Source organism: Gallus gallus, chromosome 1, assembly GCF_016699485.2.
Source record: "Gallus gallus isolate bGalGal1 chromosome 1, bGalGal1.mat.broiler.GRCg7b, whole genome shotgun sequence".
NCBI lineage: Eukaryota > Metazoa > Chordata > Aves > Galliformes > Phasianidae > Gallus > Gallus gallus.
This window is the reverse complement of record NC_052532.1, coordinates 180,444,116-180,470,862: the sequence shown is the minus strand read 5'-3', so window position 1 is coordinate 180,470,862 and position 26,747 is coordinate 180,444,116. Positions and strand designations below refer to the sequence as shown.

The 26,747-nt window shown below is 39.4% G+C and overlaps 1 protein-coding gene across 10 annotated transcripts in view; it reads right to left on the bottom strand.

The window, feature by feature from the left end:
• Positions 1-26,747, bottom strand: part of ALKBH8 (alkB homolog 8, tRNA methyltransferase) — a 47,662-nt gene that overhangs the window by 12,092 nt on the left and 8,823 nt on the right. For all 10 annotated transcript variants that reach the window (XM_417166.8, XM_004938826.5, XM_025146867.3 and 7 more), the window contains 4 exons: positions 26,064-26,159; positions 24,779-24,883; positions 22,286-22,356; positions 2,815-2,921 (listed from right to left, as the gene is read on the bottom strand). In XM_417166.8, coding sequence (XP_417166.4) covers positions 2,815-2,921; positions 22,286-22,356; positions 24,779-24,883; positions 26,064-26,159 — 379 coding nt within the window. The remainder of the gene's footprint in view (positions 1-2,814; positions 2,922-22,285; positions 22,357-24,778; positions 24,884-26,063; positions 26,160-26,747) is intronic.

Here is a 26,747-nt window from a genome sequence, read left to right as displayed (position 1 = left end):
ACAAAGAAGACAGAGCAGCCTCAGGTATAGAAATCTCCTAGAGGCAGCTATGGGAAGGATGGGATCTAATAAAGAATTGCCCTGTCCAGCTAATGAAACGATGATGAAATGGTCAGTTAAGGATGGTCAAGATTCCATTGACAGCTGAACTTCAAGCCCAAGGTTTGCAGATTTTTTACCAGCTTTACTGTTTACAAATCATATTTGGACTTGCAGCAATAAGCTGTGCATGCTAGGAGCTAATATTTTCAGACACAGCCTTTTTCCAGGTTCCACACTTTCAACCTACATGATTCTCCTTTTGTCCATGCCACAAGAAAAGTCAACCTTTTATCTGGTGTTCTAAGAATAAGATTCTCTGTGTCAGAAATAAAATGCTATCATTTTTGTTGGACAGAGTTGTTTTATTGTTACAGCATCAGGAACGGTGTTTTTTCCATCAAAAAATAAAATTCATCATTAAAACTGTAGTTTTACTTTCACCTATGAGATATAAAAGCACATATCCTCTGGTCTACCTGATGATTTCTTAACCTTATGTTTCTTTCAGATACACATTATCAGAAAGGATAGAATGAAAATGCTTTTCATGAGCACTTTATTAACAGAGTTAAAATGAAGTCCCTAATTCTTCTGGTATCCAAATATACACAACGAAAGCATTTCCAGAGTTATTCCAAAAATGAACCTTTTGCTCTTAAATTTGACATCTGAGGAACAGACAAAAGACATTACAAATGGTCTTAAAAACATTCCGACGCAAGTGAATAAACGATACTTTCTTGCTGGTTGATCAGTCTTACTGATTGCAATGGCGTGTTTCACCAGCATAAAGAAAAGCTTGCTCTTTACTGGCAAGCTCTGCAATCCTACTGTTACCTCTGTTCTTAGTTTCAGAAGATGTCAATTTACCAACAAGGTTCAACAGTGAAGATGTGATCTGAGAAATACCTGATGTTGCAACAACAGGTACTTAAGATATAAACAATATAATTGTAAAAAGGATAAAAGGAAGACAAATAAGTATTTCCTACTCTGAAATACTGAGATCCCTACACTTTACCCTAGTTGAGTATGTTGACCAACTACTGCTTCTAAAAACATTTACCATACAGAAAAGCTATTTTTAGGAAAAGCAAACAAGCAGAGGGGATGGAAATGCATGGGTAGAAAGACTTGAGATCTCCTTACAAACATAGCTACCGTCCTTGGTTTTCAAAACACAGTCATTGAAGGTAAAAGTCAATTAAGTATTGATCTCAGCCTAGTTCTTAATAGGCAGGTATACCATCCCAAACCGAATGGGCTGGCAATCACTGCAAGTGGAATGTGTGCATTACTTGTCCCAGTCTCACAGGTTTGGCTGCCTGGGTGCAGGGCCAGCTTGGGAAGAACAGAGCTAGTGGTCCTGGAGAAAGCTCTTGTGAAGCAAGCCAGAGGCCTCAACCAGGGCTGTCCCTCCTTACCTCAGGAGCTGCTTTTGAGTGGAGGCTGTCCTGCTGCACCATGCCCAAGCCACAGCCCAGATGTGTCACAGCTGTCTGTGCATGGCCACAGCCCTGGCTGATGTCCCCATGGGGCTCCAGCCTGCCCCATACCATAGCCTGGGCCACCGGGACAGGTCACAGCTAAAGTCAACCTGATTGCTCCCCTGAACCACTGCAGGCCAGCAAGGTCACTAATGGGAAAACTGAACATTGTTCTCAGAGTCGTAGATAACCCTTCCAGAAAAGGCAAACAGTATTCGACAGAATTGAGTAAGAAGCTTCTAACACTGAGATCCATCTCAAGTCTTGTATACTAAAAAGCAAAGGACTTCATTGCATATCAGGAATAGCAGCTGCTTTTTACAATTATTTAATTTAATGAGCAACTACACAGGTGGTGTAAGTGCATTACAAAAATGAACAATGTATAGGCCACTGGGGAGTTCACATTCACTCTTCTTCACTATACAAAATAGCCAGTAAAATTAGAAGGCAGAAAATTTGCCAATAAAAGGATTTGGTCTTTAATTTACAAAATGTAATTAGTGTCTCCCATTTACTGCTGTAACCACTGACTTCTTGGGTTGAACAAAGGAAGAAACATTTACCATGGGCATTTCTGTGCAATAGGAGGGTTTACATAATCTTCTGAAGCAAACTACTGTCACTAAAACCTTGCCAAGTTTTCAGCCATTTTGACTTCAGTACTCCTATTGTCAGTACTTCCCTGTGGTGCACGATTCAAAAATCTCATTTGAACTGTACAATAAGCAAAGCCTCAAGATGCATTTCAAGAAATCTTTTTTCCAGAATCCCAAACCTGATCACTACAAAGCAGCCTTATCAGTAGTTGACACGGTCCTAAAGCAACAGGAAGAAGCCCAGGAAGACTCACTCCCTGTGACACTAAAGCCTTCTATGCAAGAGAAGTCACTCTCCTAAACCAACCCTTTCTTCAAAGGCTTTGGCATATGTGATACAATAAGAGAACATGTGAGTTGAGAAGAGGAAAAAGAAATAAAGCTAATTCCAGTACAATCAATTCCTTGCCACCTTAGAGGACTTTCACACTGTTAAAAGTGAAAGGGACTTCTGAGCGAAACAACTTGTGAGAGCTGCAGCTCAGGGATTGACAACAAGCTTCCTAAAGTCCCCCATTTTCCAATGCAATCTGAGCAGCATCTGGACAAGGAGGGAATTTGTCTAATTATCTCAAAATTTCATTGATTTCTTTCAAAGTAATTTTCAATACAGAATACTGTTGACAAAGCAAATAATTAACATACATTCTCCTTCATTATGAGTAGACAGGGGCTCTTACACATACCCATGTGTCCACAAGTATCTGGATTCACCAGTCATCACCAGTAAACTGCGTCGAGGCAGCATAACTGCCACTGTGTGGCCATCAGGGTGTTTGAAATCCATCACAATCTAAAAAGAAAAAAACACCAACCACCAATAAGCATGACTTACAGAGCATCGCATATTAGCTAGGCATTCTCAAGTCCTACCTTTGTGTGTTAATCAAGATATTGCCACAAAACAGCTGTGCATTTCTTAGGGAAGCAAAAGCCTTTGTCTCTATCCTGCATTCTTAAGATCTCTTCCTTTCAAAAATCTGAGACAACCACAAAACCTGTATATATAAACGCATTCATACATATTTATATATACACACACATTTATATTTAATATTATAAATAATTAAAATACTAAAATAGTTCATTTTATATTTGCAGTAATAGCTTCCTTCACAAGAACATGGGAGCACTATTAAATCTATGTAGCTGTGATACAGGAAGGAATGATTCTCTCAACTAAATGCAAATAGGTAAAGAGGGATCATTTGCTATAACTCAAGCACCTCCTAGTTAGACATCTGAGCTAAGGCATTCAACTACTGCCTTTTTGTGAGGTCTACACAGAGAGACAAGCATCTCAATAGTGTGATTCATCCTAGTCTATAACGCAGTTAAGTGATGTGGGATGAAATGCCTATCCATTCACAGCAGATTGAGCTGAGACAATTAACTCAGAGTAGATGCATAACATTTAGATAACCAGTATTAGGAGAGAGAAATCATTTGTAACCCACCCAGATTTTTAGAGGTTTGCAGCACAAGGAGTCTCCCAAGATCCTGACTGACATGCCAACTACGAGAGCAGCCTTTTCTCATTTGCCACCTGGCCTCTAACCACAGCAATATACTGAGGTAATGCTTTCAGCTCCAATTCAATTTCACAGCCCAGATGGCAGTGCTACATTCTGCTTCTGCTTGGGCTACAAATGTTATCCTTTTACATCTCCAAAACGAGAGAAATTCTTTCTGTAGAAAATAAGGATCAGGCTCTTTAAGCAAGTCAAGTGGCTGAAGGAAGACATAGCAAGAAAAAAAAAAAGAAAGAAAAGTGGTCAAAAAATCATTCAAGTTGTGGTTCCAGCTACCATGGAAAATGAGCGCCATGGAAGTGGCGGCACCTGACTGCAACCTACTTGCTAAGCACGTAATTTAAAAGCAGACTTACTACCCTTACCAGATCAAAACAAATTAAGCAGTTCTGCTTCTGCATACAGATGCATTTAACACAGAAAACAATGGTGCAATGATCATTCATTCAGTACAAAAAACAAAAAAAAAACCAACAAAACCCACCAGACAGATTGAACAAGCGAGACTGTTTGCAGGATTTACTATTTATTGCTGTATGCAGTGGAGGAAAATACAATGGCATTTCAGGAAAAAGATATATGCTGAGTACTACCTACCTTACAGCAAGAGCTTTTATTCTTATTGATCTACCTAAATTTAAGGAAGGAAATGAACATGACAAACAGTGGAACACAAAAGGGTAGAGCTATAGGGGAAAACAGGAATACAGCCTACCTATGAGCTCCATCCAATTAACGATTATGAAACACTTAAGTGGCTACATAAATGAATGGCAGCCACTTCCTAATATGCTCCTTTCTGCGCACGTTGTAACTTCTTCCAGGTATCCTCAAAGAAGCATAAGGTGAGGAAGGAGAAAAAACATTGGCTTCACAGATCTGATAGGGAACCCCTGCCATAAAGCATGGCCATGCACAAGCCTCTGTGAGAAGCAGCAGCTGTCTGGCAAGGTAAAGAAACCAGAGGATGACTAAACTAGAATAGCAAGTAAAGCAAAAGTAAGAAAAGAAAAGAACTGATGAGCAAAGTGGCTGGATTAAATTCATGAAATGATATCTCAGGCTCTTGTGCCTCCCTGTCCCACTGCTGTTGTGGAACATGTGTGACAGGTAAGAGACTGAGTTCTTCAGAAAGGAGGAAGAACAAACTGAAAATGAGACTGTCCAAATTTCTTCCTGGAGGCCCTCCATTCCTCTTCCTAGGTCAGCAGCAGCAACAAAGCCCACTTCTTGCAGATAACATTCAGGAATGCCACTTTTCTCTAGGAGTTGATTCCTAGCTCTGTGAGGTCTCCTACACTTCCAGTTCTCATCTCTCTCCACGATATGGGAGGAAACCTTGGCCTCCTTCGTATCTCTATGTGCTAAGTTGGAGACTGCTTAAAGAAGCAGCAAATACTTCTTCCAACTCCGTGCTGCTCATTTCCTCCAATTTCTCTTCCCCTACCAGCTGTAAAGCTCCCACAGTGCCTCTGCAGACTACTGTGCCTCCAAACCAGCAGGGGTTCAGAGTGTCCTGTAACAGAGAACATGTTGGAAATGGAAACTTGCAACTGAGTTTTCATGCAGAAGTGGCAGAAAAACAGATAGTAAGAGAAGGCAGTGCATGCTCTTGATTCAGTGTTGGCTATGATAAGCCAACAAGAAATAGGTGAAATGAGTTTCCATTGGTGCAGAATTTAAGGCTGAAAAACAGGAAGTTATGTACAGTACATAGTATCTGGCAAGCCTCGTCCTCATCAGCAGGGAGTCCGGCTCTGTCCCTACTCCTTACTTTTCTGTAAAGTTTGTGTTCTTATCTCACACTGCGTGGCTGCTCCCCTTCTAAACAAATGTCACCCTTACAACAAGCAGTGATGATTTGGGACAAAACAGAAATAAGACTAATTTACTTGCAAATGAGCAATGACATTAAGTAAGTAGCAGTAATGGGAAGAATCAAAATTCCAAATTCAAAACTCAATTTTGCCTATGAAGCAGACAGAGATCCTTAGCTGGACAATATTAAAATCTGGCAGTTTCCTATTAACAACAAATTAGATACTGCAATTCAGACAAATAATCCAATTTAAGGAACCCACTGTGAACATCTGAATAAAATTAACGTGATTTCTACATTAATGTTTCATTTTCATACCTGCACCCAATGGCTTAAAAACTGAGCAAAAGCACTTCTTTATTTTTTTGTCCATGGTACAGTAGAGAGCATTTAACCCGGATGGGTATTTGAAGAAGTCTGTTCTTATCTCTGAAAAGCCTGTTACTGACTGAAGCAGATAATATTCCCCCACTCCTATATCTTTATCCTGGCAGAACATTCTAAATTGTCACTGTCACACACACATAAAAGATTAACGCATTCAGTCCGCTTTTTAATTTACTAAGGATTCACAATCAATAAAGCAACTGCCACTGCTGAATCAATCTGCTTCATGACAGCTCTGCTCCACAGCAGTTATTTTCCAATTACTTTTTTTTTTTCCTAAAAACTTATTGTCTCTTTCTCTCTTAGGTGGCAGAGTCAATAAAGATCAAATTTCCAGCTAGCTCACAGTGCATCACCCAGGATTCAAAAATAAAAATAGTTGATGCTTTGATCTCACACAACTTTTACCTTTCTTCTTTGTACTTTTGAAGAAGTCTCTTTCTCTCTCTATATATATACACCAAACACTTGAAAGAAGCACAAACAGCAAATAATACCTACTCATAGATTTAAATATCTTGTCATGATGCCTCGTGACAAGGGAGCACATGACACAGTAAGCAGCTTTCAAGAGGGACTGAACAACAAAGCAAAGTGACACCGATATCATAAACATTGCTCCTCTGGCATAAAATATAGCTAAATGCAAAAAAAACGGAAAAGAATTCAGCATAAAAATGTAAGAGAAGAAAGTATGTTTTTCTTAACTCCTATGGGAATGAGATGTCTGCACTGCCTTTCATTTCAGAAGTACTGTACCTCAGGGAAGTGCAGGAGGGAGGTGAATGACTGGTCTATCAAATAAGTAATGATCCAAAGGCACAAGAGAAATAATGCAATGGGACTATAAGGACAATGTCAATAAGGATTTCACTGCTACAGTGTGGAACAACAATACCGTTTTTCTATAATGCAGTTTATATTTGATGACAAAAGACTGCCTTAGAAGAAGCATACCCTAAAACTCAAAAAAGTAGACTTGAAAAAAGTACAGTCTGGAATGCATTTCAAGTCTCTGACATTATTTACTCATTTTTCAGAGAGAAAAGTCACATTATCAGCCTACATCACAGTTACCTCACATGTAAAGCAGCTGAGGAATACCTACTGCAGGGGTAGCTGTGTGGCTTTAACTCCACACACACAGCTTGAACAACAGTGGAGCTCTGTGTGAGGATGAGGGGCTGCTGGCTGCCATGGAACTGAGGCAATCAATATTATCCTTCAGAGTGCCTTTCATTGGAAAAACTATACTAACATCCCAAATTTGGAACTTAAGAATATTCTGAACGTTTAGTGGAAGAGAGTGGATTAACTTCCCCAAACAATCCATGTCCTAGGGTATTCATCCTACATAACCTGATATTTATATCCTATATCATGGTCTCTAGTCATACTATAGAAAATGGATATAATAATGATGACTACGATGAAATACTTCAGTACTGCTTACCTCAAAAGTCTCCAACACATGCATCAGGCCTCATCCATCAGATTTGAGCCAAAGCATACCATCTTGCATTAAGCTTGCTTATCTATTTAGGCACTACGGTGATCTTACCTAGACATTTAATATATTATTTTTTCCTTTAAAAATTGTATTCAATCTTCTATCCATGTAATGCATTACTATCTTGTTGTACATTCTGCGTTAAGTACCTTCAAAGTACTTAAAATTATCTTATAGTGAGGAAGGAAACCAACTTTCTACATGGTCTGATAGTGATAGGACAAAGAGGGTGGTTTTAAACTAGAATAGGGAAGATTTAGATAAGATAGTAGGAGAAAATTCTTTACTCAGCGGGCAGTGAGGCCCTGGCACAGCTGCCCAAAGAGCTGTGGACCAAATGATCCACACTGTCTCACATCCACATTGCTTAGAGTTATGCCCTGACATACGACCATTATTTAGTACTTAGTGTTTGAAGCATGAAGAGAACAGTGCTACAACTCACCAGGCAGGAATTTTATAGCACAAAAAAGGGAATGTGACGCTTTCCCTAGGAGACAACACAAGTGAGAGAAAGGAGGGATTGAAGTGCACCAGTTGACGGAGATCAAACATAGTTTTATCCACTCTGCCTTCTGTGGACAGTCCTCACGTGAACTAATGCCAAAACCATACTCTGACAAGGGCTTGGAAAGACTTAGCTGATCAAAGAGCAAACCAGCAATGAAGTATGGTGAACAACCAGTAGCTCAGTGCTTGGATTCATGTGATAGCCTTCATATACAGCTAAGCATGCTCCTTCTATCCTTGGCCAAAACACCTGATCATTCGAGGATCTCAGTTTCCTTAACGTGTAACATAAGTATAATACATTTACCCCACCTTCTGGAAACATACCGGAAGAACTCAGGCATATTTCCAAAATGGCACAAAATAGCTGGCATGAAGGTATCACAATCATTTGAATATGTAAGTAGCAGGAAAAACTGTTCAAATCTTGTGGTTTAAGTTAAATCAGAATGAAGCTAGCTTACTGATTTATTAACACGTAAATATGAAGGAACCAGCAAGCTACTATACTTTGAATAACAGTACTACCAAAATAACAGTCAAACAACAACACTAGAGGCCTACAACATGTTAATAAACACAAACATTTCGAAAGAGCCTTCATAACTAATCCCCCAAAGCTCTACTCTCCCACTGTGCTCACTTACGTGCACACCACCTTCCCTGAGGCCACATGGGCTCCCAGACCTTACTGCTCTCCTGCCCATGGGGCTCCCCACACACACGCACTAGTGACAAAAGCCCCACCAAGATCACATACAGGCAGTCCAGGCGTGGGTCCCACCGTGGCACCCTGTTCTGCCACCCTACCAGCTGGATGCCAGTCCCCCAGAGTGTCCAATGGGGCAGCTGCTCTGCCAGGCCTCAACAGAGGCTGTAATACTGCTGGTACTCCTGGCTGTGTCACATCTGCTGCTGCTGTTCCTACTCAAAGGTCCCTTTCTGCTGTTAAAACATTTTACACTTCCCTCATACATCTTCTCAAACTGACTCCTTCTCTGTTTCAAAAGAAGAAAACGGATCAAGCCTCTTCTCTCACTCAGTGATAGGACTAGAGGGAATGGCCTCAAGTTGTGCCAGGGGAGATTCAGGCTGGATATTAGGAAAAATTTCTTCTTTGAAAGAGTGAGCGAACAGGCTGCCCAGGGAGGAGGCTGAGTCACCATCCCTGGAGGTGTTCAAGAAACATTTAGATATTGTACTAAGGGACATGGCTTAGGAGGGAAATATTGGTGGTAAGAAAACAGTTGGACTGGATGACCTTGGAGGCCTTTTCCAGCCTTGGTGATTCTACGATTCTATGAAAAGCATCTTCATAAATCCATGATTACTGCTTAACCTTGCTTATTAAACAACCAGACTAAAAGAAGAAAATGCTAATCCTAATACATTAAAAACTACCCATCAAATATGCTAGTCCTCACTAACTCTGAAAGTAACTTTTTTTTTTTTTGATCAGTCAGGACATTACCTGTGGTGCCCACATCCTTCCAGATAACTACCTGTGTTACAATTCAATGCTGGATATTATGATTCTACATAAGAAACTTCCAGTTCCGACAGTAAAACAGATTAGTCACATTATCCCCATTTCTCTCCCACCACAAGTATAAAATCATTCTTTCTGGAAAACGCTATCCAACCCAACACATGACTACAATGCCCTTTTGTGAATCCTGAGAGAAGAACTTGGTCAAGTTCTCAGTCTTTAATAAACTGCCTCCCTAGCTCTTAGCTTGAATTCTTTAGGGCCACAAAAAGCAAGAGGCTAATACCATTAACCCTCATTTCATTTCTTTTATTGACTTCTCTGAAATACTTTCCATTCTTTTAGTCATATGCCTTCCATCACATCCTTGCATCTGCATTGGTACTGCACAGACATACAGGGATCAGCACCCACCTACACCAGGGTCTACACATCCCAAATGTAAAAAAAAATCTCATTTTCTTTTCCTGAAAGTGTAAGATGTGTATTGCTTGCCCTATAGTGGAGTATAGTTCAGTAAGAGAGAACAAGAGGACTAATACTAAAAAGGCAAAACCCAGTCCTAGTGGTTTCCAGAGGGCTCAAACTGTTCAAGATACAATGCCCAGATGACACAAGAAAGCAGTTTTGTATCTTCAACTGTATCTCCCCAGACCTGTACTTAGTGTATTATGCCATGTCCTGAAAGCAAATACTCCTTATTTACATGTTTAATGCTGTACCAAATGTCTGCCAAGGAACCACTGAACAAGTCCTTTCAACACAGACAGCTGTTGTGTAATGAGTGCAATTTCATATCCAAGTATGATGACACAGGACTCTAATGTATACATCTGCATACACACTGTCTTGGCACAGCTGTAATATTTTCCACGCATACCAAAAACCTGAAAGATCATTATCATTACCTCAGCAAAAAAGAAATGATTTAACGGCTCAAAAAGAATACCAATTAAAAAAAAACATCTCTGATAATTTATAATCCTATGGAAACACATTGTAATCAGCCGTTTCCATGTTACCAAGGTTACAAATACATGTAGCAGAACTCTCCACACCTAACCTTGCCCCCATGCAACCTCACCTGTATACTTATCATGCTGTCATTGGCCACTATAATCTTGAACTGCAAGCTTTCTGGAGCAGAAGTAGTGTAAGAGATTGTGAACAGGGTCTCCACATAATATAAATAATAATCAGTCTTTGTCTGAGTAAAACAAAAATACTGCCAAACATGGGATAGGAAACACTTACAGCCATGAGGGAGTCACTTCCAGGAAGGAAGATCTGTTACACTTAAATTCAGGGTAGTACTCACACATCATTATAGCACGGGCTCAACAGGTGCCATATGATATTCAAATCCTTACAGGTCCAGGATCTTTTGCAGTATGGATAAAATATACTGCATATTCATCATCCTCTACAACTGAAAATCATCCTCCCTCACTCTCCAGAAACATCAGGGCTGTTCATCAAACCTACTCTCAACTGCAGGTCTGAGTTTTCTGCTTGTAATGTCATGGTACAGGAAGTACCACTGAGTAAGTAATAGGTTGGAATTCAGTTCAAGATGAAGAGAACTACATTTGCCCATTGTTTGTAATGCTTACGTTAAAAATCCCATAGGGGCAATGGAACCTACGAAATCAGACCCTCAATGCATACATTAGCATAAACTGAATCACTTCCTAGGGTGGACAGGCCTAATCCCCATTGATAACAGTGGAGCTCAGGCATGAAGTGCACACGTACACACCTGCTTGCAAACACTAAAATTTAAGTGTCTTAATCCTGGACCAAATGCCACAAACAGCACATTATTAAATACAGCAATTAACAATGTAGATTCAGTAGATGACTCAAACCTGTTTAAAACTGTTTTGCCTTAACAAAAACGTCTTCCTGCACTATTATTACCATAATCCTGCCTGCTTCGTATTGAGGAAGTAGTTATGTAAGTAGTTCGGTGCCAAATATCTCTAATTCAACAGGATGAAATGGTGAATCTACTCAGCCTGAGACAGAAAGAAAAGTCACCTAGTTTTTCCCATGAATCCATCTAACATGTCTCAGACATGATTATAACAAAGAATTGCCAGAATGCAAGATATCCAAATCCTGCCTTTCCAAACTAATTTTTGCATCATACCTCAACAAGAGCTGACAAGACACAGTTTTCAATAGATTGCTACAGAAACCACCATATGGCCTGTTTCTTAATCCTCTCCATTTTCACTGTAGAACTGAAATCTACTAAAGGACAAGGATCTGGACATGAATTCACAGAAATGACTTAAATACATAAAGAAGTCATATATAACAATGCATATATATATATAATAATACGTAAGTCATTCCTTAGACAAAAGCATAATATTGAAAAAACAACCATGACAAAACTTATCTTCTTGGCAAATGATGTCTCCTAGGGTCATAAAGTATAATTCAAAACACAGCATGTTAATGAAAGACTTATTTAAAATAACTTAACAACAAAAATTTTCTTTATAAATTCACACAATTGCTGTGTTTTCTTACATGAAAGAGACGGGAAGATTCTGAGGAGATGTTATTGTGGCCTTTCAGTTCTTAAAGGATGCCTACAAGGAAGATAGCAGCAGATTATTTTACCAGGGTGAGTAGCAGTAGGACAAGGGGTAATGGTTTTAAACTAGAAGACAGTAGATTTAGAATAGCTTTAAGGCAGAAATTCCTTCTTAGAGGGCAATGAGGCACTGGCACAGCTGCTCAGTGAGCTGTGGGTGCCCCTTCCCTGGAGATGCTCAAAGCCAGGTTGGATGGGGCCCTGGTCAGCCTGATGTAGTGCCCAGCGTAGTGGGTGGCAACTCTGCTCATGGCAGGGGGGTTGGAACTAGATCATATTTGAGGTCCCTTCCAACCCCAAGCCATTCTGTGATTCTACTATAAAAGTACCACACGTTTGAAACACACACATGATTTTAAAGCAGGTAAAATAAACAGAAGCACACTTCAGATAGGTGGTATTACAGCACTGCTAATTTTCACCACAAGTAACATTTTTTTTTCTCTTACACTCTCCATCTGCTCAACAATCGTGTTTGTATACTGCAGCTGAAAGTTATACACAAGGGCTTTGCCAGGGCATCAGCATCTGGCCATGCAACTATAATAGCTTACATGCACATTCACTGCAGAGAGATGTAGGCTGTAAAGTAGGAGGCGCAATAGCACCACAAGGTACAAGGAACTGTGAAACATCCAGTTGTCCCTGCCTTCAGCTGTGTCATCAACCTTGCTTCACTCCTACCACTGTCCTGCAGCCCCAGCAAATAGACAGTGCTTTCCCTGCATTCCCTCTGCACTGTCCACTTTCTGCCTCTCTAAGAGCACAGTTCTCTCTGCCTTGATTCAGAATCTTTCTGTCAAGTATGTTATCATCCAGTTTGGTAGCTCTGGTTGCAGCACACCTTTAAATGTCCTAAGATGCTAGTTCCTCAGTGAAATTTTCCAGAGTCAATTCCACCAAAACAGAAGATCTGTGGAGAAACTGCTCCAAAAATACTAAACATAGCTGAAGAGATACTAAACACAGCTATGCAAGATGCTCAGCTATTTACCATTTGTAAAGGTAGTGTAAGGACAGACAGATTACAGACACCATTTGCTACACTTTCTGATGTTATCAATGTCCAGGAGAGACAATAAACACACCACAGCAGGAGCTTAACACGTTAAGTTTGTTTCCCTGTTTATGTACTACTTGTGATTGACATTACTACTTGCCGTTTCTACATGAAACTTGGCACAGTCTTTAAATAGGCTCCTGCAACAATACAGATGACATCACTGGCTAATGAAATTAGTTTTCTTTATTAAGTTCCAGAGCTGAAATACTGCTGAAAGCAACAGCTAAAGATAACGACTTTTTAATGCCCTAGAGTTCAGTATGTCCATTGTTAATTGGTGGCAGACACCAGGATTCCATTTCCAAGCACTGATCTTCTAAAAATAGCATGAGGTACAGGAATGACTTCCACTGATAAGTCTCTTGAAGGAACTAAAAATCTTAATACAAAAATGTGATTTAACTCAGCAGACAGATGAACATCACACAGCCTTTCACTCATCTCCCCCTCCTCAGTGGGATGGAGAAAAGAATCAGAAATAAAGGTTGAACTTACAGGTTGAGATAAAGCAATTTACTAAGACAGAAAAGTATAGAATACACGCGTATATATAGTTACAAAACAAGTGATGTACAAAACAAATGCTCACCACCTGCTGACCAATGCCCAGACAGTTCCCAAGCAGCAGCACCCCCCCCCCAGTCAACTCCCCTCAGTTTTATAGTTCTTCCCCCCATGATGCCATGTGGAATGGAATATCCCTTTGGCCAGGTTAGGTCAGCTGCCCTGGTTTTGTCCTCTTCCAGCTCCTTGTACCCCTAAGCCTGCTCACTGGCAGGACAGTACAAGGAACTGAAATGCCTTTGGCTCTGTATAGCTCATTGCTCAGCAACTACTAAAACATCACCGTGCTATCAAAACTGCTTTTCTCCTAAAGCCAAAAAGGCAGATCATACCAGACACTATGAAGAAAATCAGCTCTGTCCCAGTTGAAATCAGGACAAAAAAAAAGTAATTCTTGTCAAAACAACAATACAAGGGCTTCTAAAGGCAAACAGCAGAACAGGATACCAAGAATGACAACCTAAAACTTGACTCAAAAATAAATTCAGTTGCAAAAATACTAACTGGAATGTAAATTTAAATGGTGTATTACTTTTATTCTATTAATGATTACATTTTTCACAGGAATTTATGGTAATTTCATATTTAAATAGCTAATCTATCCCACCACTGCAGATCAGTTCATGTATCATAGTGAAGGGTACATGGGAGGAGTGAGGTGAAGCAAGAACAAAAAATAGATTTTAGTTTGTAAAGAGTATCAGGAGTTGCAATCAAATCCATTTTTTTCCCTAAGATTTTTAGCCAACTTCATGCTTTATAAGATATGTAAATCAATGAGAAGTCTCTGAAAAAAAATCTGTGGAATCACAAGACAGTTTTTTAGCAGCAGCATTTGAATCAATTGAAAAACTCAACCTCTCTGTGTGTCACAGTAAAGCCATAACAGTCTGATGTCTGAGAGCTGGGAATGAAACGATGCTGCCTCCGCATTCAAAATAAGCACACCACAAAAAAGGAAGCTGCTTGGAGATAGCAGGTGTTAAAACACCTGTTGATGAAATAATTACACAGAAGTTTTCCTTCATTATTTAACGACTAGGACTGCAGACAGAAAAATCACAAGCCCTGTTGCACACTTCAAACATTCCTAACTGTTTCAATTACAGTAGGATTCTGTTGTGATTGTGAGAAAATTACGTGGAACTACAGGACGTTTCTCATAGCGTAACGATGTGTTTTTCCATGCAATATTGAGTGGATTTCATTTTCAAATTATTTCACTCTAACTGCAGTTTCTTTCGTTTCTCCCTTTTTCACATTCATGCTGGATATAATGCTTATGCAGCTACTCAGAGGAGAGCAGGACAAGAACATTCTTCCAACATTCCCATCTCAACAGCAATGACTCAAAGAAAATGTAGTATGCTAGAAACAGCAACCACATGGGTGAGAAGAAAGCAAAGTGGTAGGAACCAGGAGGAGCTGCAGGTCAGCCTTCCTCTCTCAGCAACCAAAATAATGGACCACATGAAAGAAACTAGAGGCTGCTCCTCCTCCTGCCTGACACAGGAAGGGTCATCTCCACACTGTCCTCTTGTTTCACTGCAAATGACTATCATACAGCTTCTAGAGAAATAATGAGAAGATCATTGTTCTTGGAGTAATTCTGTCTGAATGCTCTTCATGTACCACCTCAGTGCAATCCAAGTCTAGCAGATTCCTAAATACTCAATAAACAAATGCTTGTCTGCATTTGCTACACACTGGGTGTCTATGATGAGGTTACAGATCAAGAAAACCATCTTATGGATATGAAAAAAACCACGCTATTGAGCTTCAGAAATCCCATCACAACCACCTGAGCAAACCTCTGAAAATCAGCATTAGATTTTACTGATCAATTTTAATGTCTTCCATTCAGGCTAAGAGACATTTTGGTTCTCCCAACCCAATCCCATTTTAAGCATCGATTGCTACTGTTATGATTTCATCTACTATAATCATGCTGCTTGCATGTACAAAGGAAAAACTTTGTCTTACAATCACTACCAGAGCAATTCCTTAAATAAGCAAGATGCTCTATGTCTTCCTTTAAAATAAAACCAAAGAAAAGTAAATGTAAAACGTAAATTAAAATGAAGCAGCAACTAAGCAAAATAAGCAGTATGTGACTGGGAGTATACAGTTAACAGAGTAACATCCAGTACCTGCCTATCTGGTTAGAGCTCATGCAAGGAATGAAATGGCTGCTAACTGTCAGTGGCTGGATATAATCTACATATTCTACATATACTACAAATTTTCTAAAGGGTTCTGAAAATCTCTCAAGCAGCTTATTAGCTGCTAAAGCAGGAACAGGTTATAGACAGATTATAAACAGATTAACAAAGCAGAAGGCAAAAGTGCAGAAATAAAAGGTCGATTTCGCAGCCTGAGAGAAGAGTAATAGCAGGGTACCTTCTTCTTTCAGTTCTATGACTACCACTGCTTACAGACATTTCAAAAAGTCTAGTGGAGTATTTCTTCGTAACGTTGCTCTGCTTTCAAGACTTAAGAGAACTACAACTTTTCTTTACAGACCAAGGGCCTTAATATCTTCAGGCTACAGCATGATGAACACATGTTCACATGAAGAGAAGTCAAGGATGATCCACACTCTCAGCCTCACTGTTTAACCCTGAGCCACAAGTCCAACTCAAGACCCTGAGGTTTCCCCTTCACAGAAGTTAGGCCAGGGGCCTCACCAGGGCATGAGAGCAGTTCTGTGTCTTTATATCAGCTCTCTGCCAGGGAGAGGCACAGGGAATGGAAGCACAGTAAGGCAGTTTCTGCTTTCCTTCCTTGACTAAGGGAAGAGAGACAAGCCTGGGTCTTTCACATCAGGGATAGGTACTGGGAAAACAGAACAGGATACCAAAATTAAAGCATGGTTCCAACATAACATATCTTTGGCTAAGATTATAACTGCATTTCACTTTTCTGGCATGGGGACAGAAAGTGTCCCTCTGAGACTGATTCTTCTCTCTGACTGAGAAAAAAAGACTGATGCATCACATTTAGTGGAGGTAAGATCTGCAGTCAGGAAGGGAAAATTTCTTTCTGGGTTGCATATTCTCATAGTAACACTCAGCTCATCATAGAAACGTTACCTCCATACTTCCAAAAATCTAATGAATCAATGCTTACATGACAGTACGTTAAATGGCAAATTAGGAAAAGTGGAAAAACAAATCTCAGTGTTGATCAAACACTTTCTGCAAGTTTGCTAAAGGAAATCTGACACAGGCTTTCACTAGGATTTTTCCAGCTGCAAAATTGGCCAGGCTCCTAGCATGAAATATTGTGAAATTATGTACCTTTAGAGACACCAAATGGAGACATTGAAAATAACACCTACCTCAAATCAACCCAGAAAATTTTTTAACAGAAATCTCCTGCTTTGCAGCACTCTGTCCAAATCCCTGGACCAAAGGACACACGCTTCACTGTTAAACTTCATAAAATCACTTTGAACTGATTTTACACCATTGCTTTTCTTTTCTACTACGGCAATGTCTGAATTGAAAAAAAAAAACAACTGTATTCAGTATGATAACAAAAACTGGTATCATTAAAACTATCATCTCATACAAAGAAAGGGTGGATGTGATGGTATAGGAAATGTAATTAGAAGCCCACAGGATATTCGAGAAACCTCCCTTGATTCTGCAGTTTCCCATGAGATGTCAAAGAAACGGGTTAAAAAAAACAAGAAGTGATCAGCCAGTCCTGACATTGCCACCTTCCCCAGAATACTACAGGAGAAGATGCATCACATCTCACTGCTTTGTTTTCAGATTGTTTAGTAGTTTTCATAAGTCAGAAAGAATTCCAAAGTGAGACTTTTTCCTTCAAATCAAGTTTAATCCATCTTATAAACTCCTTAAAACAACATACTGCACCAAGTAGAACAAAATTGAGCCACTTGACAGAGAAAGTTGTTACAAGTGAAGGAGATGGGAAACAATCTCACACCTACATCTCTGCCTCCTTTCACATAAGAACTTTGCTGTAGGTTATCTGATGCAAAACAAAAGCAGAGCTGAGAACAATTGTTCCTTACTCAAGATTATTCATGTTTTAAGAAGTATATATTCTACATGCAAATAACTATTCCTTCGTCAACACAAATTAATTTTGCAGAAACAAATTATGCTAGCAGTGATCCCTCTAACAGAATAGTATTAAGTGCTTTCTTATTGGAGAAAGTCATACTCCACAGGAAAAGACTGAATTTCTACAGTGTTTTATACAAGGAGATATTGCTGAAGATGGCAGCGGCACAAACGGTAGTAGGAGACATCACCAGTGGTGTAACCCTGGGCTTGATACTGTGGCTATCACTGCTTAACGCCTCCATTAATTATCTGGACAATGGAAAAAAGTCACCCCCTGCACATTTAAGGATAATACAAAACTGACCATATATCAGGGCTGCTATCCAGAAGGAGCTGGATAGGCTGAAGAACTGGGTAAACAGGAACCCCAAATCATAAAATCGCTTGGTTGGAAATGGCCTTAAAGACCATCAAGTCTAACCACAACCTAACCAAACTACCCTAACAACCATCTCCCCAGGGAGCCTATTCCTGTGCTTAACAACCCTTTTTGTAAAGAAGTTTTTCCTGACATCCAACCTAAACTTACCCTGGTGCAACTTGAGGCCATTTCCTCTCATCCTGTCACCTGTCACCAGTGAGAAGAGACCAGCCCCGCTCTCACTTGAAGCACCTTTCAGGTACTGGAAGAGAGCAATAAGGTCTCCCCTCAGCCTCCTTTTCCCCAGACTAAACAGCCCCAGTTCCTTCAGTCTCCCCTCGTAGGGCATATCCTCCAAGCCCTTCACCAGCCTTGTTGCCCTTCTTTGGACCTGCTCCAGCACCTCCATGTCCTTTCTGTACTGAAGTGCCCAAAACTGAACACAGTACTCGAGGTGAGGCCTCACCAATGCCAAGTACAGGGGCAGGATTACCTCCCTGGTCCTGCTCACCACACCATTCCTGATACAAGCCAGGATGCCATTGGCCTTCTTGGCCACCTGGGCACACTGCTGAATCATATTCAGCTGACTGTCCATCAGTACACCAAGGTCCCTTTCCATCAGGCAGCTTTCCAGCCACTCTTCCCCAAGCCTGTAGGGTTGTGTGGGGTTGCTGTGACCAAAATGCAGGACCCGACATTTGGCCCAATTGAAACATACAAGTTAACCTTGGCCCATCAATCCAGTCTATCCAGGTCCCTCTGTAGTTCAACAAATGTCCTGCACGTGGTCAGAAATAACCCCAGGCATCATTACACATTGGAGGCTGATCAACTAGAAAGTAACTTTGCCAAAAAGGACACCAGGGTCTTGGAGGACAACAACTTGACTGTGAATCAGCAATGCACTCTTATGGCAAAAAAGGCCAACAGTCTCCTGGGTTGCATAACTACCAGCAGTTCATGAGAGGTGAACCTTTAACTAAACACTGGTGAAGATGCATCTGGAGTATTGTGGAGTACTAGGAAATGGATTAGGCTCCCCTCTGCAAGACAGATATGAACTACTGCAACTAGTTCAGTGCAGGGCCATGATGATTAAGAAGTATCATTCACATGAGGAAAAGCTGAAAGAACTACGATTGTTCAGCTTGGAGAAGTCTCAGGGGGAACTTATCTATGCATATAAATACCTGATGGGAGGGAATGAAGAGGGGTCCAGACTTTTCCCAATAGTGCCCACTGATAGAAAATGAGAGAATGGGCACAATTTAAAACCCACGAAATTTCATCTGAGCACATGTAAATTGTTTTACTGGGATGGAGGTCAAACACTGGAACAGACTGCCCAGTAGAAGGTATGCAAAAAGCAACAGGACAAAGTCTTTGGCAGCTTGCTTTGCTGACCCTCTTTGAGAAAGGCTTTGGACACTCTCAAGAGGTACTTTCTCAACCTAAACAATTCCAGGATTCTGTAAAGATATCACAAGTAGTCTCTAAACCTACACTGATTGCTAAGGCACTAGACTAAGATGGTACTTGCGTTTAGTTCACTTGTCTGCCACAGGCTCCTTTTTCATATGCCAAGGCATTTACTGCACATATTATGTTTAGAACCTAAGTCAGATACTGGAAGGACAAGCAGACAAACAGTGGGAGGAAAAGTTCTTTCCATGACTTCACTTAAGAATATACCACAGAAGCTTTTTGTATTTTTTTTTTTTTGGTGTCACATTAGCCAACTTCAGAAATAGGTTATACAACCAGTTGGACAGCAAGGTCCACTTCCTAATTAAATGTGGGCATTTCTTTTTGAGAAAAATACAGAAAAGACAAGACATATGTCTGTTGCAGCCCCATTTATTCAGCTAAAAAAAAAATATTAAGTCACATCAGAGAGAATAGGCAAGTACAAAAATGTGCTGCCATATGTGCAACTCCAATTATTTATTATCAGAGTGTAAAAACTTTGTCATCTGCAGTGGGAATAGAGGTGGGCCTATAAATAAATTCCTAAAATAACTAAAGCATGTATTATTGCATCTGCTATTTACATTTCAAAATCAGATGAAAAGTAGCTAAGAGCACAAAAATACATTAAAGAAATCACAAACATTATAAAAGTATCAGAAAGCAAAGGCATCAAATAATGAGGCATTTTATGTGCCACCAGCTTGTCTTACTTCACGTGTGCTTTGGTTGCCTGAATCTGAATAGAGTATTTATAGCCCACTACAAAAAGACGCTGAAAATCGGGAACTATTTAACAGACTGTGTCCAATGCCAATGTCTGAAATGTGTATAAATGGTCAAAGTCAAGCTGTTTCCCTGATTGAAATACATACATTCCATTTCTTTTTATTTTTATTTTTTTTTAACAGCACCATAATCCTTCAGGCAGTCCTGGTCCTAGAAAAGTTTGAATTTCTCAGGTGATTAAAATCACTATGCTTTAGGCCGTGTGTTTAAGACCACCACAAAGGTGTGCTGTAATATAATCATGGTGTCTCACCAAAGAAGTAACAGAGCATCCAAGCCAGAATCAGCCTTTTAATTGAAATGAAAAAGGTAAGAAAGCCAGGATCTGCAGGCTGAGCCAGAAAAGGATGAGGAAATGCTGCTGCATCAATGTAGTTTTAATAAAGAAAACTGAAGAAACATTTTTAATTCCAAGATCAACATAGGAACTGTGCAAGGTGGGACCATCTGCTGTTGCTGTACTGCTCTGAATATTCAGTATGTATTAAAAAAATAAACTTAAGATTGATAAAACACACAGAAGTTTAATTATAGCTTTTCCCCTAAGGAAATAGCATGACAGAAATGGATGTTCCTGTGTGCTGCCTAGCACAAAGGTGCTGACACTGTTAAAGATAATACTGCAGTTAAACAGATCAGAAACAGGGCTAAGCACAGAGGCAGCATGGGAAAGGCATGTCTAAATTGGCAGATGCCAAAACAAAAGAGGTGAAAACTCTACTGACATTGTTCATAAAATCATCAAAACTAATTGCAGATATTCCTGCTCTAACTGGATGCTTTTGATGTTACTGTGGCTTAGATAAACATACATTCATGATATGAACGAGAGGACTGGCATCACTGACATCCCCCTTTCAATCAACCAACAACATAGAGGTGTCACTGCTCCACATTACTGGGAAGGCTATTCCTCCTTAGACTCATCCCTAGTCCCAAGAGCTCCATGTTCACTAGAAAACTCACAAGAAGAAAAGAGGGAGTCAATATCAGAGCCCAGATTAGAGACTCAGAAAATGTCAGTGCTCAAAATAGTCAGCCATGACTGTTTCTCTGCCTAAAGAGTAAGGTAAATCAAGAGCAATAATTAAAGTTTTTGTTTTTCAACATGAGAATGCTGTCTGTTGCTATACAGATACAACCCTACATACACACACACACACACCTATGTCCTCTCCACACCACTGCCAAAATGAAGCAGTATATTAGATCACCCTCACACAGGGTTGGCAGTTTTACAGCAGAAAAAAAAAAAACAACATAAAATGAGATGAGGACAGGTTTGGCAAAGTAATTTAAAGAGCAGAAGTAAGAACACTAATTAAACAAGACGATACATGGTCCGTTCTCAGTCCTGTTCTTGGTACATTCCATGGATTTGTGGTATTTCACTATTCTTCCATTTCCCTTCCTACTTCTTATCTACATGGTCTGCATACACTGAAAGCTCACAAAATCAGGGACTACTTTTGCCTGCAGTGTGAATAGCTCACCAGGATTCAGGCTTTGAGTGGATCCTCTGCAGGTAATATATCTATGTTAGCTTACTGGGACTGTATGTAAAACATTGCAACCTAGAGGGAGCAGGGAATGACAAGAAAAAAAATGGAAGTAGAAACAAACAGAAGTTATATCCCTGTTAATTGCAGGGCTGTTGGACTAGATGGCCTTCAGAGATCCCTTCCAACTCTAAGGATTCTATGATTCTCCACTTCCCAAGATTAATACAAAATGAAGGTCAATGGAGAAATGGATGTTAAAATTTTAAAATGGGATATGAGTTACTGCTGGTACCCCATCGTGGTTGCTTATTTAATTAGCATATCAGTACTTTGCATGCCTGAGATCAAACTCAAATTAGTGTGAACAGACATCATGGAAAACTAAAATTGTATTAAACAATACAAAAATGATACTTCCCAATAAAACAAAGTATATACAAATATTAAGTTTACCTCAGATCCTAAACTGAGAGAGATTATTTCATCCTCAAAAGCAGAATGTGTATCAATATGAGGAGGAATTCCTGCACACAAAAAGAAATCATTATATTAACAGAAAGGTATCTATACGGATGTCCTTATAGAACAGGATATACGGCTGAACAAAGAAAACTTATACGGGTGGGACTTGCCTTTCAAAACAATTCAGGACAGGATCAGTCCATCTGATTTAAATGTCCAGATTAGATGTACAATTAACTGAAGTCTCTCCTCTAATCAGTGGAAATATCTCAAAGACAGTTCAGAGCACCCAAAGGCCTCACATATCCTCTAATGACTCCTAATACTTTCCTTGCTGCAGCAAGCACCTGAAATCATCATGTCCTCTTCCCAGTTTTAAACTAACAGCTATATTATACTGGGTGTCTTTGGACCTTAGATCATCCCTCAGGTGTGTATTTCTCCCTCAGACTCTTCCCCCAGAAGGAATCACCCCAAATTCTCCTTGTATCAGTAAGTGAATAACTGTGCAAAGGTTTCAGCTTCAGAATTAGGACCTGCTTCAAAAAATAGATACCGTCAGAGTCAAACTCTGTCCCTCTGCTTTGCAGTTCCCAGGAGAAATCTATACTCCATAGCTGGGCTTACCTCAATAGAAGTACTACCCAGGGATTAGTATGTACGAGCAATTGTGCACATTTGAAAATTTACAAACAGACAGCAATCTCTTTCTTTTTCTAATAAAGAAACTGGCATTCCTTGGAGCCTGAGCCACGTTTTAAACACAGAAGTGCTGAAAAAGCATTGTGCAAGCCTCAACAAGATCTCACCACAAGGTGGGGAACTGCAGCCAGCGGAGGAGCAAAGCCTGCAGACAGCTTAGGAGAACTGCAACTACACCTTCTTGCATCAGACAGATAACAATTCCAATTTGGTTTAAGAAAATACAGTTAGGCTCACTTATTAAAAGCTCTACTGACATTCACTTTGGACACAACCAAATATCTTGATTGAAAACTTTTTCCTAACAGAGTCAGTCAGCTTTATAAAACATCCTTCCTTATGAATACGCCACATTTTACTTTCAGGTATAAGTATGGCGAATGCCATTATTTTCAGTAAAAGCAATACAGATGTTTTATGAGTCCAACTCTGATAGAAAAATGCATCCTTGCTGTTCAAGTCTGACTGGTATCTTTTGGTGTTGGCTTGTAACTTTGCTTCACTACGAAGCACTGAAGCTCTGTCTTCAGATGCACACTGACATCAGCACAATTCACTGTGCAACCAGAGAACACTGACTGCTCATTTCAGCATCACCTCAACTATTCAACAAAGACCACTCTGATCTTCCTGCTGTCCACACACCATATATACAGCATGTTGCAAGACAGTCACCTAATCATTCAAAAGTGGATGGTAATATCCAAGCATAAATCTACAACTTAGAACATTATCAGGATCCTGAAGAAAGTGGTCTCAAAAAGGAATTCATTTAGGGTGTTTTAAGTGTGGCCCCTACAGCTTTACTCAAAGTTATCAGTCACTTTTTAAGATCTCAATTTTAATGCTCAGTGACACAATGTGACTCATAACAGATACTAAAGGTATCTGGCTGCACTCTGTGTTCACTTGTACCCTAGCAATTTGCACTTAAGAAAGGGTATTTTCTTCTGTTTTGTTTTGATTTTAAAACACTGTTTCTATTCTTGATAGAAATCAATTCACCTCATCTCAAGTCCCAACCAGAAGTACACAACTGTACCAATTTAACAGATTGTCAGATACATAAACAAATGGCATCAGATTTTCAAGCCCCTGTTTGGCAGACATCAAATTAGCTGTCAGACATTGAATCTGAAAGAAAAGTTGCTGTCTCTTTTTCCTAAGGACAAAGTAGATAGCCATTCTAGAAAGGAAGCTAGATAGTTAGCCTTGATGACTGACCTTAAGAAAAAGCACAGCATACAATTTATTCCCTAGAGGCATGATTAGAAGCAAATTTACCTTCAGCGTGGGAAACATTACAGAAAGAGTAATTTCTTATTTCTAAGATAAGAGAACTCTTCTTGCACCATCTTTAAGAGCCTCTACATCACACATACTAACATCATAGCACATATACTAACAGCAGGAGATGTTTTCTGGAGACTGTATGCACAGCAGAGGGAGCAAGAAGAGGTTCTGGAAGCAAATGAAAAGTAAGCACTTGAGTGCAAAACCAAACACCATTATTTACTCCTGTAACCTCTTATGCTGAGTTCCCATATTATGAACTTGCACATTCAAACATCATCAACTTCTGTATCAACGATACCAAAAACTATACTTTTAAATAGGGTTCAGAAACCAGTATGAAAACATCAATTTTGATTAAAAATATTTCTGGTCACATAGGAAATGCATTAAGCAAGTGCTTAAGTACTGCCCCAGCAGAAGCTATTCTCCTCTTTATTCCAATTAAGCCAAAGAGCTCAACATTTTTTTAAAGATAAATAAATTTACCTTGTCCAGGTTCATACTGATTCACAGTCAGTTGATCAGGCTTATGTTTGATATATCCCTGCTTCAAGCATTTCTCTAAGAACGGGATACAAATTTCAGGAAGACCTATTGACAGAAACAAAGCTTCAAGCAAGACAACTTTTTACATTTTTATCCTTTCCATGTACATATTTGTCCTTACAAAGGCATACTGCATTATTGCTGCATTTAAATTAAAGAATAGCAAATCAAAGGCAAAATTTCCACCATCCACTATAAAAAGGAAGTTGCTAGATGAGAAGCAAAATTATTATGCAGAAAGTCAGAAGATACACAGAAAGCTCACTAAAAAATTTACCCCCTAAAAATCTGCTAATGAATTAGATTAAATATCACCAAATAAATCTGCTGAAGTCAAGCTGGTTTTGAAAACAGGAATGAATCTTTAGTTTACTATTTCACCCGAGGACTTAATTTATATCCTGTGGAGTAACACCCACAAGCATGGTAAGAGCAGTCCTTCCACAAATCTATTTATCTTTATTTTGTTTTCCCCCAATAAAGTGTTTCCATTAACCTCCCTCTCTTACTAGCTTTATGACTAGAAAAAGTTCAAGTACCAATGCTTTTATGATAATATGTAGTTGCACTGCTAGAACCACAATGTAACCAGAATCCAGATGCTGAAAGCTACATCTACCACAGGACCCTGCATGACCTTAAAAACTCTCACGTTCTCTAAGAGTTTAGCCCTATGTTTGACTATTTCAAAACATAAGGCCATAAGATGACTCACTTCATTTGCTCTGACTACACAGCTCTAAACTTCAAATAAGCTATTTTGACAGAGTTTGAATAATGCTTTCTATCCAAAGAAAAATTTTGGTGTGTTTCCAGCAAGCTTCAAGTGCAAGATAGATATATATTGCAAATTTACACTATAACCCCAAAGTAATATTCAATTTAAACACTAAAATTTGTTTTATGTAACAAAAACTTAAAAAAAAAAAAAAAAAGGTATTTACAATCCCAAAAGCCTTATTCATTTTGACCTCAGCAAAGAACAGCAACTCCTGGCTGCAAGTGACTGGAAAACAAGCTTCAAGCACTCACATCAATCTGGAATGAATCCCACTCCAAAGCACTGTTCAGCATGTGCATAAGATACAATGGTTCTCCTCCTATTAGCATCTCAACTCTCTTTTAATTAGAATCTTGCACCCATACCTGATTGAGGTTTACAGGCTTTACATAATGGTTCAAATATCAGTGAAAAGTAAGTGTTATTTAATGGGGAAGTTCTCACCTCCAGGTAAAGGATTGTCTTTATCAACATCATTGTTATCATAGCGAAACTCATACCCAAAATGTTTTACTCTTCTATGCTTTAAAGTCTTCTGGGCTGTGAGAAGATACAAATTCAAAGTAAGACCAGATGACATAAATAATGTAGGCAAATTGCTGTGCACCCTTACCTCATCTGATCCCTGTTAAACAGTCCTTCTTTAACAGTTAAAACAACGTATGTGACCCTTTTCTACATGGCACACACTTGTGCATTATTACTTTCTGAAGACCCACCAGGACATCGCATTCACTGCTGTTTAAAGTCAAACTAACCGTGCTTTTATATATGCAAGAAATACAAATTTACTGACCCATACCTAATGCTTCTTTATTCTTGGCTTAACTTCCAGACAAGCACTTGATTGATAATCTAAGGACACAGCAAGATCCTTCACTTTGACCAGTCACCAAGTCAGCAAAGGTCAACATAACCCTTGGCGTTGTTTCAAGGAACAAAACTTACACAGAAACCATGAATTGGATTCTAAGTCCAATTTATTAAGAGATTTTAATCCCCCAGAACTCAAGTGAAAGAATAACAGCATCCAAAAAGTATGTTTCGCTGACTTATTTTGATGTAAAAGAAGAAATGGCTTTTAAGTAGGACATAAGCTGTCTATTAAAACAATCTACTTGTTTCTGG